This window comes from Bacillus rossius, chromosome 14 (genome assembly GCF_032445375.1).
Source record: "Bacillus rossius redtenbacheri isolate Brsri chromosome 14, Brsri_v3, whole genome shotgun sequence".
Lineage (NCBI taxonomy): Eukaryota > Metazoa > Arthropoda > Insecta > Phasmatodea > Bacillidae > Bacillus > Bacillus rossius.
In genome coordinates, this window is record NC_086341.1 from 15,927,429 (window position 1) to 15,944,915 (window position 17,487).

Consider the following 17,487-nt stretch of genomic DNA (forward strand, 5'->3'; position numbering starts at 1 on the left):
CCCACTTGCCTTCCCCTAGCATGTCCAACCTGTCCTGCACCTCCCGTATGGCTTCATCCCCTTGCCCTGGTGGCCGGTACACCGCAATCAGCCGTACATTTTTCTCTCCTACCTGGAACTGCATCTCCAATAACTCCGCTCTCCCCCCAACCCATACAACCCTACCACAGAGTCCCTCTCGCATGCACACCATTACCCCTCCTCCATTCCTGTTCCTGTCCCTTCTAAATATTTCAAAGTGTGCTCTCTTCAGTTCCCCATCTCTAATTTCCTCGTCCAACCATGTCTCCACCGCTACAATGATATCCGCCCCATAGGCTTCCACCCTGCCCCAGAACTCCTCCACCTTCTTATATATACTTCTACAGTTTATAACTGCGACTTTTACATATTGGCATTTTCCCCTTTGCGCCTCTGTCCCTTCCGCCCTGATACGAGTGCCCCTTCCCCTTAGAACCCCGATTTCCAGCACTCTTGCAGCCCTATCCAACTCCACCCCCCTCTTTCCTCCTTCCTCGCTCCCCGTCCAACCAATCTGAGTTTTGTTGACTTTAGCTGTCACCTCCTCCCTAGCATTGCTATCGGCTCTATATTCACAATCACCCCCCTTCTCTCCACCTTCCTCACTATCTAGTTGCTATCTTCTTCCCTGCTGCTCAAACCTTGCCCTTTCCAAATGGCCAGAAGTCTCCCTTCCTAGCAGGTCTCCTAGCATCCATTTTCCCCTCTCTGTTAGGTGAACCTGATCCCTGCCCACACAGTCCTGCCCCACCCATTTCCTGCTATCTACCAACATGGCTCCCAAGTCCCTACACACCCTCTCATACACCTCGCTGACCGCCGCAGCCTTGACATAGTTTATACCCCTCCTTACTAGTACCCCACTGACCACAACTCTGGCTACAGGGAACTTCTCCTTCACCTTGCCCACTAGCCCCCTCATATCCTCCTCTACTTCCCTCCCCACCACTCTACCAGCCACATCATTTCCCCCTACATGAACAACCACCACCTTAACTTTACTGCTTCCTTTCATGCAGCCTACCCTCTCCCCCAAGTTCCTAATCTTTGCACCTCCAAACGCAGCTTTATATATACTTCCTTTCCCCACCCCCTGCAATTCTACCCCCTTCACAATAGAGCTGCCCAGGAAAATCACTTCGGGCTCCTGTCTAACTATTGTACCCCTTTTCGTATCCCTGCCCTCTTCATGCCTGTTCACATCTACGTTGCTTGTACCCACAGCCTTACTGCCGGCCTCCTCCCGCACCCTCCTTGCTACCCCTTCATTCTGCAACCTGACACCTGTTTCCTGAACTTCCCCAGTACATGCCTCTGCATATGTGGCCTTAACAGCTTGAGTCCTTACTTTCTCCCTCCCTTCCAGCTCCTCCACCCTCCTGCGCAGCCTATCTACCTCCACATCAGCCTCCTTTCTCATCTGCCTTTCCTTCTCAACTTCCTCCTTTGTCCTCTTCAGCTCGCACTCCAGCCTTTCGACCCTTACTAACACACTTCTCAACCCATCCTCCCTTTTTACTTCTTCCTCTACCCTCTCTAATCTATGTTTTATTTCCATCTCCTTCCTGTACAACACCTCACCTAATCCTTCTTTCAAATCGACTTCCCTCCTTGTCCCACTCAGACCCTCAACAATCTTTCCTCCCAGAATATCACCAATGAAATTGAGTGCCCAGTCCTTACCCACATCTACATTCCCTCCTTCCCTCTGAGTTCCTGACACCCCACCTACCAGCTCCTGGCTACCACTGCTTCCTGCCATTGCCACTACACTTCCTGAACCCTTGTTATCCTTGTCACAATCCTTACACATCCACTCCTGCCCCAGACTACCCAGCTCCCCCTCCTCTAGTCCTGCACACTCCGTATGGACCCAGCCTTCGCATTTGTCACACCGTACACCACTCTCTCCATCTTTCCACACCTTTTTACAACCCACACATTTAAGCTTCGACTTACATTTCACCCTACCCATTTTGTCACAATTCACTATTCTACACTAACCTATTACCCAAATAACTTAAATAATATATAATCCTACTGTAATAACCAACAGATAATCCTACACCTTAGATCTTATTTCTACTCTAATTAAACGGCCACGTGGCGACCGCAAATCAACACAACACTACTACCTCCTTATGCAAAAGATTAAACACTAAAACCCTTAATTCTTATCTACATTGATACAAAATATATAATGTTACGCTGCTATCTTAGTATACTCCCTTCTCAACTCCTTATTCCATAGTTTTCTGGTCAGAATTTTGCCATATTTTAATTTTAATGGATTGCCTTAGGTTAATAAATGACTAACTGCTATAAAGAATACACCTTGAAGCCATTGACGTTTAGTAAGGAGTTTTTTTTTGGCTAAATCTACAATTTATGTAATATTTATTTATATAAACTATTTAACGGTCTTTGTAAATCTCCGCAAGTGTGATCCCTGCCTAATTTTAAAATTAAAGGTTAAAAATTATTATTGCATGAAACTATTATGACCAACATGGTGTACTGTTTCTCCCCTTGATAGTTATATAAATATTTTTTTAATACGATTGAAAAACTTAAAAAACTAAGGTGTTTTATAAAATATAATATTTCAGATATGTATTTAGTTACGAGAACCTATAATGTAGAAATTGAAAAACGTCATTTCGACTTCATTATATTTATTGTACGACAATTTTGTATTATATCAAGACACAGTGTTGATTTCGTTAATTAAAACCAAATAAAAATTACTCTTAAATAATTATAGTTGTATTCGCTCATTTAATTTAAATTATATAACTTCATTAAATTTACATAACAATAGCTTTAGGGTAAATATGTTGTAGTTTTTTACAAATAAATTTCACCTTTCTATTTAATTAAATTATTATTGCTCACAAAAATATTTTTATTTCGTGCATATATTATAAGAAATTTTAAATATATTTGTTTGTAAATACAAGAGTTTTAGCGCTTTCCTTTGGCCAATTAAATTGTGCATCATGAACTTACTATTCGTTTTTGTAATTGGTCGGAAACGTGTTGAATAATATCGGTTTACCAATAGCAAAGCCTCTTTGGTCTTGCTTTTGTTGGAACTTGGAAGTGAAGCCGAGTGTTTGATGGCGTCTGTTGTGTGAATTTAGTGGCGTGAAATTCCTTTTGTTTTATATAAATCTGGATATTTATATTTACAAATATACGGTATCTATTTTATCTTAGGAGTCCGTATAATGGGTGATACCATGGATCCGGCTAAACTGAAAGTTGTGGAGTTACGAGCAGAATTATCTTCAAGAGGTTTGGATACGAAAGGAAACAAAGCTGCTCTTGTTGATAGATTAAGAGAAGCTTTAGAAAAGGAAACTGGGTCAGGTAAAGTATAATTTTTTATTTGAATTAAGTGTTTTAGTGACAAGCATATTTGATGCGCGTCAACCACGTGTTGTGCGCTAGCTGCAGTGTGTTTTTGTACGGTTCACATTTCAGATGTTGTGCCTTGAAAGGCTAGGACTTGTATACATCGCGATACCATAATATTTATGACGTCATGGCGGCGCTGACATTGCCATCCCCATATTCTTCTGTTTAGGCGGGGAACATTTAACACGCTTGTTTTGCACAAAATTCGTTTTTCATTAAATATCCTTTCAGGTGTTTAGGGTAAATATAGGTAATTATCGGACGTCGCGGCTTTTTATAACGGAAAGAAAAAAAATCTGAAAATATGGTTTTTACACACCAAGTGATGGTTTCGTAATTCCTAATAGTTTGTGAAAAAATTAAAAGTTTATATCTTACATTAAAATGCATGTACTTTGACACTGCTGACGCAATTAATTGTTAAATAAGAATTATGTTTTCCATATACCAGAGATATTCCTTAATTAACCCTGCAAGGAAGGTTTCTTAATTCCTACTGGTTTGTGAAAAAAGCACGTAACAGTTTACAGCTTTCATTACAATTCCTATGTTTTCATGTAATCGCTGACGACATTGTTTATGTACATACCCGTATGTTTTTTTTATTTCAACTTTTTAAACATAAAAAAAATTGTAAGGTTCCAGGCCTTCAGTATCTCAAAAAATGGAAACATCACAATGATTCAATTACATTTATGGTCTAGAAATATGTTTCAAAATTTCAAAGTCTTATACATTATTTTAAACAGCAGGAAATATAGTTTTTTTTTTTTTTTTTTTTTATAAATAAATTGGAAATTTAGATTTTTTCAATTAAAAAAGGTTCTCGCTCCCCTTTTAGATAATGTGAACTTAACATTTCATACATTGATAAGTATTGGTATTTTCTTTTAAATAATGCCTTGAAATTGTCACGGAAGAATATTTTAATTTCTGGTTGGGTCATGTAATCTTAAGATTTTGAAAATTGAGCATGTGGATTAAACCAACGGTTTTGTTAAGCCCTTAATGCAATTTGTCTACAATAAGTTAAAAGCCTGAAACATCAGTTTTTATTTTATCCTGATTAAGTATTAAAACATGCAACTATGTCCCACTTTATTGTGGCCTGACCACTACACAAATACAGTATTTACTTGCAGAGTTCTTGCTAGGTAGTTAATGTTTTAATAGAACTTTTTCAAACTAAGTGCGAGTCTTATTACTTAAATCAAAGACAACCTATGAACTGATACAGTAGTTATTGATATGGGGGGACACATATTTACGTATTGTTTTATTGTTTACACTACATCAAAATTGGTTGAAATTGCATGAAGTTCTACATATCAACACTTGGCTCACATTCCAAAGGCAATGGGTTGAATGGTTCATTACTACAAGTCACAACAGATTTCCTCCTCTCAAGTCCTTGTTTGCATCACAGTGAGTTCTATCTTAACAGGGTTGCCACTTGACTGGAAAACCAGGAAATTTCATGAGTGTCAGCGATGTCGGTGAATTTCGTTTTTGGTCAGGAATTTTTGAATATCAGTTTTGCAACCACATTCAGTAGTGTGGTCAACCTGAGCTGATATTGGTAAATTTGTAGAGTAACGGTATATGCGAAAAAAATGCTAAAAATCCAAAAATACTTTTATTCTATGCTCTTTCACTTCCTCTTTTCAAATCAACTGGCGGAGGTGAAAAATTCCAAATACTTTAGGAGATATCGAATTTTTAATTTTGCAATACAACACCTGTAAAACCATTTGACCGCTGCCATTTTTGTTATTTTGCCGTGTGTTCGTGAATGCGTAATCAATAACATGGTTGATTAGGTCAGGTCAGTTACATTATTAATAGTTTCAAACTAAGCGGACATAAATAATGTGAATTAATTTTAATGGCTGTTTAGTTTTAAAATATTTATATTGTAACTGACCTGACCAAACAAACCGGGACAAAGGATGAACAGTAGGAACTAAAATGGTCGATTAGGTCAGGTCAGTTACATTATGAATACTTTCAAACTAAGTGTACATTAAAAATAATTTGATTTAATTTCAATGGTTCTTTAGTTTTAAAGTATTTATAATGTAACTGACCTGACCTAACAAACCCGGACAAATGATGAACATTAACAACTCACGTAAAATTTTTTTTGTAACTTATTATTTTCGCAACAATATCCAAATAAAAAAATAAGACTTTAAAATTAGAAACGTTAAAAACTCACCTAAGTTGGAGGCGGTGCATTTCCTTTGCCATTAGAAGGAAATGATGTAGTCGTTCACCTACGTCGCGATACCTCTGACGGAGCATGAATAAATAAATAAATACATAATCACGTACTGGTTCATTTGAATACTGGCCAATCACGGAACTGTCACGTGACAAAATTGTCCAATAAGAAACATAATAGATACTCGTAAACAAGAAACAATGGTGATTGCCGCATGAATAACACAGGTATTGTGATGAAAATAAAAAAGTTTGATTTCTCGTAAAGTATTTGGAATTTCTTATCTCCGCCGGTTAAGGAAGTGAAAGAGCATAGAATAAAAGTATTTTCGTGTTTTTAGCATTTTTTTTCCGCATATACCGCGACTCTACATATTTACCCTGATATTTTTTCTGATAGTGCTAGGCATGCATATTAATGCACACATACTCTGTACCTGTTACAAAATTCTAGTTGGTTTTTAGGGCCCCTGAACATGGCACTTAGTGTTGTCGGAGCTCTCTCTTCCATTTTCATGGGCAAGTAGACTTGGGGGAGGGGGGGGGGGGGTTAACCTGAAACTGATATTATGTATTCTTATAGTGCAATCTTAAAAATTTGTCAGGCTAAAATCTGTAGTATGTAGGAAATGTGAGGGATTTTTAAATTTTAAATCGGTGGCAACTGTGCTTGATGAGTGTAATATAAAAATTAACATATGTACTTACAAACATTTATTCATTGAGAGATAACTAATTCCACATATTTCTTTTTTGTTCATCCAGCTATCGAAGAAACCAGTATAATGGAAACATCCACCGAGGATAGTTTCCAGGAGAACAGGGCAGAAGGTGGTGCAGAAGAGGATGCCTCACTTTCCCACAGAGACAAGCGTCAGAAAGTAGAGGAATCTGAGGAACCAGAATCCGTCTCCGAGCCTGTCCCTGAAAGTGGAAATGTACAGATCAAGGAGGATCCAGACAAGTCGGATTACTGTGACAAGGAAGAGGGACGAGAAAAACAGCCGGTGGCTATTAAAGAAGAAAAGGAGCCATTACAGGTACGTGATTTTATCTTTGGGGGAAAAAAAATAACGGGATTGTGAGATATGTTTTTACTTGCTGCAGGTGGTTTTCTTGAAGAATTTTTTTTTTTTACTTGCTGCAGGTGGTTTTCTTGAAGAATTTTTTTCCAGTTGGTTGATGCTTTCAGAACGTGTCACCTATGTTGTTAAGAGCAAATAAAAACAAACTTGAGAGAATTTGGTAGAAATGTAGCAATTTTTACTAACTTGAGACCCAATTTTTGTATTGGTATGTTGAAGAGAGTTATGAAAATTTTTTCCTGGAATGAAATGTATGGTTTTTGGTTACAAAATTATATACTCAGCAGATAATTTGAACAAAATGATTCTTATAGTTATGTATTGTAAAATTATTACTTTTTTGTTTAAATTATTGCAATTATTGAACATTGTAGAGTATTTTTGGATGAAAAGGTTTTTGCCTTTTTTTATTTTCCTTTCCAGGGATATGGTTAAAATTTTGGTTACCAAACTGGATTAGTAATTTTTTTTTACTGTGTGTCTTACTCCTAGTGTGTATTTTAACACAAATTCATGGAACGCTACTTTTTTTATCATTAATAAAATGAACATAAACAATCGGTGAATAAACTTTATTGATTAAATGATTTGAAGCACCTTCAACAGTCACAATCAATAATGTGATATTTCAAAATTTTATTAACTATAGTGGTTTAATATTGCAGAATAGCAGCATTGGTTGATGGAAATAATAACAGTGTATTGTGTGGGAAAAGATTTAATGATCATTTTGACATGTTATGTATGGTTGGCATGTGTTTTGTTAAGTATTTTTAGCTTAAATATATTTATGGTATCTTGCAAGATTTATTGATGAGATGGGGAATAATATTTGGTTCAATAAGGGAAATTGTCTTGAGTAAGAGTGTAGGAACCCTAATTATGGATAAAATGAACATTGAAGTTAACTGGTTCGCTACAAGTCTGCAACATTTTCCTTTTGAAAATGTTGTGTTTTTGCACCTTTTGAAATTGAGCCCAAACCATCTTGGTGGAAAGGCGAATAATCTGACCAACTGATAAAATATGTTATTTTGTACATTTTTTTAAAGGCAGTGTTTTATTGTTCCAAGGCCGTTTGAACTAGCATAAGTGCACGTTATGTCACAGTCGCCCCGAAGTAGCTCGTTGGGTCTCTGTTGCAGGATCAAGTTAAGACGGAGCAGTCAGATGTGAAAAATGAACACAAGATTAAAGATGAAACCACGCAGGGAATAAAGACAGAGGTCAAAACTGAACCGCAGACAAACAATGAACGACGAGGTGAGAAGCGTTCACACTCTCCTCCCCCGGACAAAAGGTGAGTTAAAATATCATCTTGTTATAATTGCTTGGAAGTTTTGATTAAACTTAGCAGTAACGGTTTTAAGTTGTGCAATCGTGCCTTTGAGGTGGGAAATACTGCCAGGATGTACATAATTCCTTAATACTGGGGACAATTGCTGTGGTGATGTCAGTTTGCAAATATATTATTATAATAATCCATGTTTATATTATTTTGGTAGATGTTTAAAGTAGTGGTTTACTAGAAATAAGTTGGGAAAGTAAAGTAGTTGTGTTTATCAGCAAAAAAAAATATTTTTTTGTGTTATTTGCTGAAGGGGTATTGAAATTAAAGGGTTACTTTGCCTGTAAATGTCTATATTTTGTTTTATTTTTTTTATTTCTGGTGGTTTGCTTGCTTCATGGTGAAAAGGTCACTTATTTCTACCTAATTTTGATAACTCTTTTAGGTTTTTATGTGCTTACGTGGTTTTACTTTTTATTTTTTGCCGTGGTTCTTTATTTAAAGGCAGAAATGCAATAGTTTTGCCAGCCACTCCAGTGTTTCAGGGGTACTACGCAACTCGTGTTAACCTCATAAGTTTAAATGCTATTTTCATTTTGCTTATAACTTATTAACTAATATAGATTTTGAAATGATGCTTGCTTGATATGTAGGACAACGATGCTCTTATCAAAGCCCCTTTCTTCAAAGACGTGCATAAATTATGGTTCAAACCTAGACAATACACTTATGCATATTAGTAAAGATTAGTATAAAACCATAATTTATGCACGTTTTTGAAGAAAGGGGCTTTGATAAGAGCATCGTTGTCCTACATATCAAGCAAGCATCATTTTGAAATCTATATTAGTTAATTAGTTATAAGCAAAATGAAAATAGCATTGAAACTTATGAGGTTAACGTGGGTTGCGTAGTACCCCTGAAACACTGGAGTGGCCTCTTAAGGGCTTAGAGATAGATGTATTTTGTGCGTGGGAAAATAATCACATGATGTGCCTTGTGGACGACTTTACAAAGCATTAAGGTCTGTTTTGACATAATTGTAGCTGCTCTGTGATTGGTTGTTGATGGCATCAAGAGTGCAGTTTTTTTCTCCTTGGACAAGAAGCTGGATTCTTAGGCGGCCATGTTAGTCCTTACTTGGGCACGTTTTCAGAACAAAATTTCTAAGGGATTGTCTTTTTGCAGATACCAGGGGCATCATGGAGACGAGGAACCCGTCTATGATGAGAAAGCCGTTATCCTTTCTTGGTGTAAGTACACAATAAATTTGATGAACCTAAGTACATAACAGTGTTAAATTTGTGTGTTGGGCCCTTGCCCCTAACAATTTTTTTTTGACATGCTTCATGTTCTTCCCACTATTCGTGATGGCGCTAGTATCTGCATAATTTTTTTTATGCAAGTTTGTATGTTTGCGTTACTGATTGGCTCTATACTGCTGTTTCCTTGTTATGAAAGTAACGTAATCTCTTCATGTCAAAAATAAACACTCTTGTTAAGTTTAGGTGGTAATCTTCTAGAGTAGGTAAATTTCCAAAAAGATATAAATAAAATTCTGAATATAATATTTTTAGGTTCTCCTTATCTATTTGATGATTCTGTTAAATAGTATGGTAATATTTGAAGTATGTATAGTTTACTGTTTTGAACAGTTGATTAGGTTAGCTAAATTTAAAATTATATGTGAAAATTTTCGGGACAAGTACTAAAAAACACAATTTTTAGAATTTTTAAATGAGCCTGTACCCTAAGAAATTACTGTTAAGTTTTGAGCCAGTACTGCTAAAATTGGGGCTGTTTAATTAGGAGTTAGGGGATAGACGTTTTATACTTTATTTTAGTGGTGCACCGATATGACTTTACTGATTACCGATTCAATTACAGATTATGAGAACAATAATCGGCAGATACCGATTCAGTTACCGATTATAACAAACAAGTTTAAGTGTAATAATACACACAAAAATTTTTATTTCCATGTGAATTTAATAACAATATTAGGTAAAATTGAGAATACAGTTATAATAACAGTATAAAAATATATAAAATACACTATTAAAAGTCATTGCAAAGTGTAAATTAAATTGCTTCTTTTTATATTTGTTATTGTAAACAACTTGAACTACAGTCTAATAATTGTAATTTACAATGGGTAAGTTTTTGTTGCGGAAAACTAGCATTATTGACAATCACATAAGGTTGCATACCTATCTTCACAAATCATTTCAGCTATAAACTGTGTCAGTTCTAATGCTCTTGTGTCATTCACATCATACAGTATTTTCTTTTCCATGATGTCTGTTATTTTTGTTTGAGCCAATTTCATTACTTTTCTTGGAACCCCATCTGTATCACAATCATCTGTGGTTACATTAGCACACTTCTCCGCAAATTTATCAGGATGCATTTGCTTGATGTGATTCCATAGGTTAATAGTAGTATATCCCTGCTGATTGGTCAGTCCACCACCACGAGAAATTACCGTTTAACAATGTAAACATGTTGCTTTATTTTGTTCACTTGAGTTTATAGAAATTTGTTTCCACACTTCACTTTTTTTCTCCCTCCTCACCATCTCACTATAATTATATAAAAATGACTCAAAACCAATTCTAGCACATGTGATTTTATGAATGTTGACTGAATATATAAAATTATAAATACTTTTTCACTTTTCACGTCACATACAAATAATACAACGGATAATGTTACCAAAGACGCCCATAACGAGTTGGTTAAATGCAGTGATAAACTCGAAGGTATTGGGACAGTGATTTTGAACCGCTACTACGACTCGAAAAGATTGATTGTCATAGAATCCACTGCAACTGCTTGTGGTATTTTGATTGCGTGCCTTCTATTTTACGTCTCTGGCTATAGGTAATGTACAAGGCCACTAAACAAAAGACAGAACAAAAGACGAAACGAAAATAAACGTGTAGGAAAAATGTATTTTTTATTGTTCGAGGCAATGAGATTTATTAAACTTAACGAAATATCTGTAATCAAGATCTGACGGAGTTAGATGAATTTTGTAATATATACAAATATTACCGTATTTCGTCCTAAAATGTGTAACAAAATATTACACTGTAAAAACCTACTTAATTACGCCGGGACGTAGATAATCGGCAAAGTAATCCTTAAGATAATCGCCGATTACGATTCATCGGTATCCGCATCGGTGCACCACTACTTTATTTACTAGTTTGCTATTATTTTTGTGTCTGCATTAGTACATCTTTGTCTATTATTGAATAGTTTGTTTTTTTAAAGATTTAATTAGCAGAGTTAAAAATTCTGTTGATTAATTTGGAAGCTATTTGTTCAACAAGTGTATTTTAATTTTTGTTTATTTCCCTAGATGACTCCGACTTGAATCTCACGATCGAGAAGGGTGACTTCTGTGTTGCTGTCCCGATGCATGAGCAAGGATTTGGCTACATGTGGGCCGGCGCAAGAGCGACCTACGGTTTCACGGAGGGAAAGGTTTTCTATGAAGTTAAGGTAACATTAATAATATAAGTTCTCTCTCTAGTGACACTTGAATTTGCACGAACCAAGTTTATTTGATGTGTAAAATTATTATGCAATGTGAAATAAATGTCCCTTGTTGTTGTGTTATTTATGTCAAAATGTAGTTTTAAACCTCACCAATCTGGTAGGTGTTCACATTATAAAATAGTACTGCCCTGTGTATACACACACATTGTTTTTAAATTGAAAATTTAAATATTTCTCAGTAAATAAATCAAGAGCTAAGTAAGCTTAATGTTTAAAGTAACAAATGAGAGTCAAAATCATAAAATAAACTCATCAAACTGAGAATTTAATATGAAATCAAAATTTTTGTATTTTAAGGACTTACTCAACATTATTTAAAAATTTCATAAAGTCTGGTTACATTTAAAAATGTACATTTGGGGGAAATAATCATCCTTCATTCTTTGATTTTTTAAACCACTACCGTGATTTATCGCATGGTTGTAGCACATTTTATGCTAAAATCAAGTTTGAAAAACAGGGGTACAATTTTCATGTGAGAAAATCATTTTTGCTGAGGTTAAGTTTTTCATAAAAACAAAAAAAAAATATTGCATGGAAAGTACGTTTGATTAAGAAACAGTGTATAGAAGCACACCAAACAATTTTAATTAATTAGTCATAAATTTACAGACTCTTCCATCCTTAGTATTTACTAGGGATGTGCGAATCCTTGATTTTCAGTTCAGTTTGAATCTGATTTGAATCACTAGCAATATTTGAGATATGAATCTGATTCCGAATATTAAGCACAGCGTTTGCAATGTAAGTGCAAAAAAAGTGTTTATTTGCATCACTTTAGAAACCTCTAAAATTATCATTGTTTCTCTACTATATTATGCATGTATTATACATATAAACCTTCCTCTTGAATCACTCTATCTATTAAAAAAAAAATCATGAAAATCTGTTGCGTGGTTTTAAACATCTATGCATACATAGGGACAGACAGACAGCGGGAAGCGACTTTGTTTTATACTATGTAGTGATTTAAGAGAGCTTTTATGGTGCCACTTTCGTCAGTAGAGTAATTTACACTACCTTTTTCTGAAACAGTAAGATGCTGTTTGGAAAAATGTTTCTGCTGCTTCTCTTCAAAAGCCATCATTCAGAAAGCAAAGAATATGACAGTAAATGGTGTTAAGTCCTTTTGACAAACTTTGTTAGCAGCGCTTTCTCTCTCTGCCTCCTCCCTACCCCTCCACCTTCCACCCCCTCATCTCTTTCTCCCTCCCTATCCCACCTCTCCCCCTCTCTCTTCCTCTCTTCGCCTTTCCCTCTTCCTCCCTCCCTATTCCTCCCTCCCTCCCTCCCTCCCTCCCTCCCTCCCTCCCTCTCTCCCTCCCTCCCTCCCTACCACCCTATTCCTCCCTCATCCCTGTTTCTCTTCCCACTTTCCAAATTTGTATCATATCTCATCTTTCACTGCATGCTGAGGTTCAGGAAGCAGTCAACAAGCGCTGTCCAAATTGGCGTAAGTAATGCAGTACAGGCCGAGCACGTAGTTTTTCAACTAAACTGTTCCCATTGCTATTAACTCACATTCTTGGAGCGACACTACATTACAATTATAATGCAGCAACAACCTCTGTCCCACTTGTAAGTTTCAGCAGTTTTGGGTAAAAGTAATCACATTTTTTAATGTGGTTAAAGGAATTTCATACGATTCCAAAGTAATCGTGATATCACTATTTCAGATATTGGAGAACTGTGATGTGTCACATTTGGAAGACGAACCAAACCCGCACGTTGTGAGGGTCGGTTGGTCTGTGATCGGCACATCCATGCAGTTGGGTAAGCATGTGCACAAACATTTTTTTTTTTTTACTCAGCGTTTGTGAATTTTTCAGCCAAGGTGTGTTATTTAGTTCGGCCCATAAAGTGTTCAATGTTCTTGCAATTTGGAAAGTAGTTTTTTTTAGGTACTCGTTTACATTGCAGTTCAATTTTGCTGTCGTGAAACAATACATTTTCTCTTAATTCTTGCTCATGTATGGCTGTAGCAATATTGACAAATAATATTGTGTTTTTGTGTAAATGCTTATGGAGACTAAGGCTTGCTTGTACACCCATGACTTGAGACAAAGTAAAGTATTTCTCTATTTGATTAACTAACAAAAATTTTATGTAGATATTACTTACTTTACAGCTAACTTTTCTTATATCAGTTGTGTTTTGTTAGTAGGTCACTCTTATTTTGTTAGAAAGTAGTGGAAACCTGGAAGAATTAGAGATAAGCTTTTGAATGTCTTACCAGTAACTAGTGGTAATGTACCATGGTAATACTTTTAGTATCAGTATTGGCAGGGTTTTTTTAAAAATTATTATTTGCAGTGTTATCATTTCCAACTGTACTTAAAAAACTGATACACAGGGAAAAAAGTACAATTTTATCCATTCAGGTGTCGCCCATCTTTTCTCCTGATTATAGTGCCGTAGGCATCTTTTGCTACAAATTTTTCTACAGTTTAAGACTATACTTGAATTTTGTGTTTGATAATTAGTTGAAAGCAGAATGTGTATTGTGCTATGCACAAATTTGATGCTGTAAAAAAAAGTACACTTGTCATTTGCCAAAAGGTCTTTCAATAGAAAGTGTTATTAAGATACTGACTTATTACTTACAAATATCATTTTTCTGGATACTTTCACTGTTATTTTTTATAAAGATGTATTTTATCAGTTTTTGATTGGTTATTGAATCTGTTACAGAAATAAATGTATCGGTAGTTGGATCGGTTTGTATCATTATCCCCAGTCATTAGTAAGTACGTGCTTTCAGGTGAAGAACCGTGGTCGTATGGTTATGGTGGGACTGGCAAAGCTTCTACGGACTGCAAGTTCAAAGATTACGGCGTACCTTTTACGGAAGGCGACGTTGTGGGAGCGTTTCTGGTGAGTCTCTTGTGATTTTCTGTTGAATTGTGCTGTGTATTTACTGCTTTGTTGTCCAATTTCTTTTCCGGATAAGTCATAACCTTGCATATTTTAAGTTGCTACTCTATTTAAGTTCTATATGCTACAAGTTTTTTTGTCTCAGAATTTTTCTTCCATTGAAAGTGAGTCAACTAAGCTGGTAAATTTTTAATAATTATTGTAATAACTGGGTGCACACATCCTGCCATGGCTGAGAAAAGTCACTTGAAATCTTAGAAAGTCTAGGAAATTCCACAGTGATTGTAATTTGAGGGGAAAATATCATTAAATTTGTGTTTCTTAAATTTGTATATTGAAATACTAAAAAAAAGTGACTTAATGAAATCATAAATTCTGTTTATTTTTTGTGCAAAATTATCAATTTAATTCTTACTGTGTTATTAGTTTTCTTACTGGTTTTCTTATAGATTATATTTCTTTCTTTCAGAACATTGAAAAATAAGCAAATATTATTATTATTATTATTTTTTATTAAATTAGTCAAGGATATCTGAAATTTTCATCAGGAGAAGTCAAGGAAATTGTATTAGAGAAGATTTGTGTGAACACCCTTAATAATTATAGTGTGGTTATATTATATCTGCACCACGAGACATTTGCTCTTAGTCCGACAAAGCAATTTTCTAGTATCTGCAGTTTTAGTTTCCAACAGGCTTGACGTCTTTTTTTGACGTGACAACGTCTAATAAATCGATGAACGCCGGCTGCACGCACGAAAAAGTGTCCCACTACGGATGTCCCACTACGGATGTGTCCTGTTTGCTCATTGTACGCATGCGTGGCATCTCTCTTCCACTCGATTGGAACAACCATCGATTTGACTTTTCAATCATTTCATCAATGTTTTGTTATGACGTCACGTTAAACTATCGTCCGTAAACCGACTTTACAGACAACCAATTTTTATGTTTTCGCCCCAGGATTGTGACGGCAGCTCGGCGGTGATGTCCTACACGGTGAACGGGAAGCCGATGGGCGTGGCGTACCAGGTGCCCAAGGCACAGCTAGACGGGAAAGCGCTCTTCCCGCACGTGCTGACGAAGAACGTGAAGTTCGAGTGCAACTTTGGCGGCAAGGAGCCGTGGTGCCCGCCCCTGCCGGGGTACATGTTCGCCGGGGAGGTGTCCCTGGACCGGCGCGTCGCGGGACCGCCCCGTCCCGAGCGGCGACAGGACTGCGAGGTACCCACGCTTCTCTCCCATCGCGCCCTGAGTGCATGCGGCTTTCTCGTGGCACACGAGGGTATTTTAATTCTGGCATCATTTTAAACTAAAATTTCGTTGTAGTGTGCAAGAATTTGGATGGCTTCCATGAGAACGATGTTTGGTGCTAGAAATATGTGTCCGTTGTAGTGTACAAGAATTTTGATGGCTTTCACGAGAACGATGTTTGGTGCTAGAAATATAATATATATATTTTTTTTTGCAATCGTCTTGAAGTGTGTTGCTTCAAGTGGGTTGGTAATTGGCGGTTTACTTTAACATTGTGTTTTAATACTTTTAAATACAAAAAAGCCCCGTTGTTTAGTATTGTTTGTGACTGAAAACATTGGAAATACAGAAAAAATGGTATTGAGCACGTGGCTGGAAAAGTAATTTTTAATCACTGTGGCAAAATTACGAATTCGCTGAACACTTGTCTGGAAACTACGTGTACAGTTGGATTTATTAAATTTCTGCATCAAAATATGTTTTAAAATTTAAAAAAAAAAGATTTTTTTTAATTGACACATCTTCAGGAAAAAATCTCTGTAAATATTTTTATGCTCTATTAGTATGGTAAAGTTTAAGTAGTAAAGAAAGTTTTATTTATTATGCTGAATACAAGGAAATGTTTGTTTTTTTTGTTGGCTTATCGTGTTTTTGCTGTTGAAATGATAGGTATAAAATGTCATTAGCATGCACCCCTGTTCATTGTGTGAGAGAATGCATTCAACTTGGCAGATTTGTTGACAAAATTGTCACCAGATCCAATTGGTAGTATAAAAAAATCAGTCATATTGTGTTATTTTTTTATTTGGTATCTAATGATCATTATAAATTTCAAAACACTTCGACATTGTAATTTATTTATTTATTTAATAAAAAATTAAAACTATGTATTTTGATTAAAAAAAATTAATATTGATTCCCTTCGATACTTGCTGGGTTCATATAATTTTAATACTCATAGCATTTGAAAATATCTGGATGGAAATGGCAGCTGCCATCTTCCTTCAAATATACTGTCTGTCCAGTTGTGTAGTTTGTATTTTGCGGTCAGTTTCGGTAACAGGCAATTTCATTTGTTTTTCCCAGATGTTGATGATGTGCGGTCTACCTGCATGTGGGAAGACAACGTGGGCCAATGAATTTTACTCAAAACACCTGGACAAGATGTACAACATCCTTGGATCAAATAACTTGATTGACAAAATGAAGGTATGCCTTACAAATACATTTATGGAATTACTGTAAGTACTTATTGGTTGTTCGTGTAGGGGAGAAAAAAAAACAGAAAAGAAGCAGTTTTTTTATGGTGCCAAAAATGTTTTTGTATTTTTCTTACTATCATCTAATGTAAATTATTATTGACTTCTTCATTTTCAACACACACAAGCTTATTTATAAGCCCGAAAGCAAAACATTATGACTTATTTGAAATCATCATAAACTATAGTGGGAATTATGACTATCGATGAGAAAATAATGAAAAGTCCATAGTAAAAACTTATTTTTACATTTTCAAGCAGAAGGTAGTAATTAAAAATGTTAAATTTGCCACGCAGCAGTGTTTAAGGTTCTTCCTCCCTCGTCTTCGTGAACAGGCACTGTACACAATTATCAAGTCTATCTGGACAGGTTTTTGTGACGCAACTGTGTCCGAACATTGTTCTTGCATGAGGTTTCCTACGCTTTCTACTACAACATTTCATTCATGGAAAAACTGCTGTTATCATTGAAGAAACTGACAAAAAATTGACAAGAA

The 17,487-nt window shown here is 35.8% G+C and overlaps 1 protein-coding gene across 1 annotated transcript in view; it reads left to right on the top strand.

Moving 5' to 3' along the window:
• The first annotated feature begins 3,110 nt into the window (after positions 1 to 3,110).
• Positions 3,111 to 17,487, top strand: part of LOC134538681 (heterogeneous nuclear ribonucleoprotein U-like protein 1) — an 82,607-nt gene continuing 68,230 nt past the window's right edge. Inside the window, exons 1-9 of the mRNA XM_063380100.1 lie at positions 3,111 to 3,393; positions 6,430 to 6,704; positions 7,895 to 8,049; positions 9,226 to 9,290; positions 11,405 to 11,547; positions 13,281 to 13,377; positions 14,366 to 14,478; positions 15,441 to 15,701; positions 16,818 to 16,940. Coding sequence (XP_063236170.1) covers positions 3,252 to 3,393; positions 6,430 to 6,704; positions 7,895 to 8,049; positions 9,226 to 9,290; positions 11,405 to 11,547; positions 13,281 to 13,377; positions 14,366 to 14,478; positions 15,441 to 15,701; positions 16,818 to 16,940 — 1,374 coding nt within the window. The 5' untranslated portion in view covers positions 3,111 to 3,251. The remainder of the gene's footprint in view (positions 3,394 to 6,429; positions 6,705 to 7,894; positions 8,050 to 9,225; positions 9,291 to 11,404; positions 11,548 to 13,280; positions 13,378 to 14,365; positions 14,479 to 15,440; positions 15,702 to 16,817; positions 16,941 to 17,487) is intronic.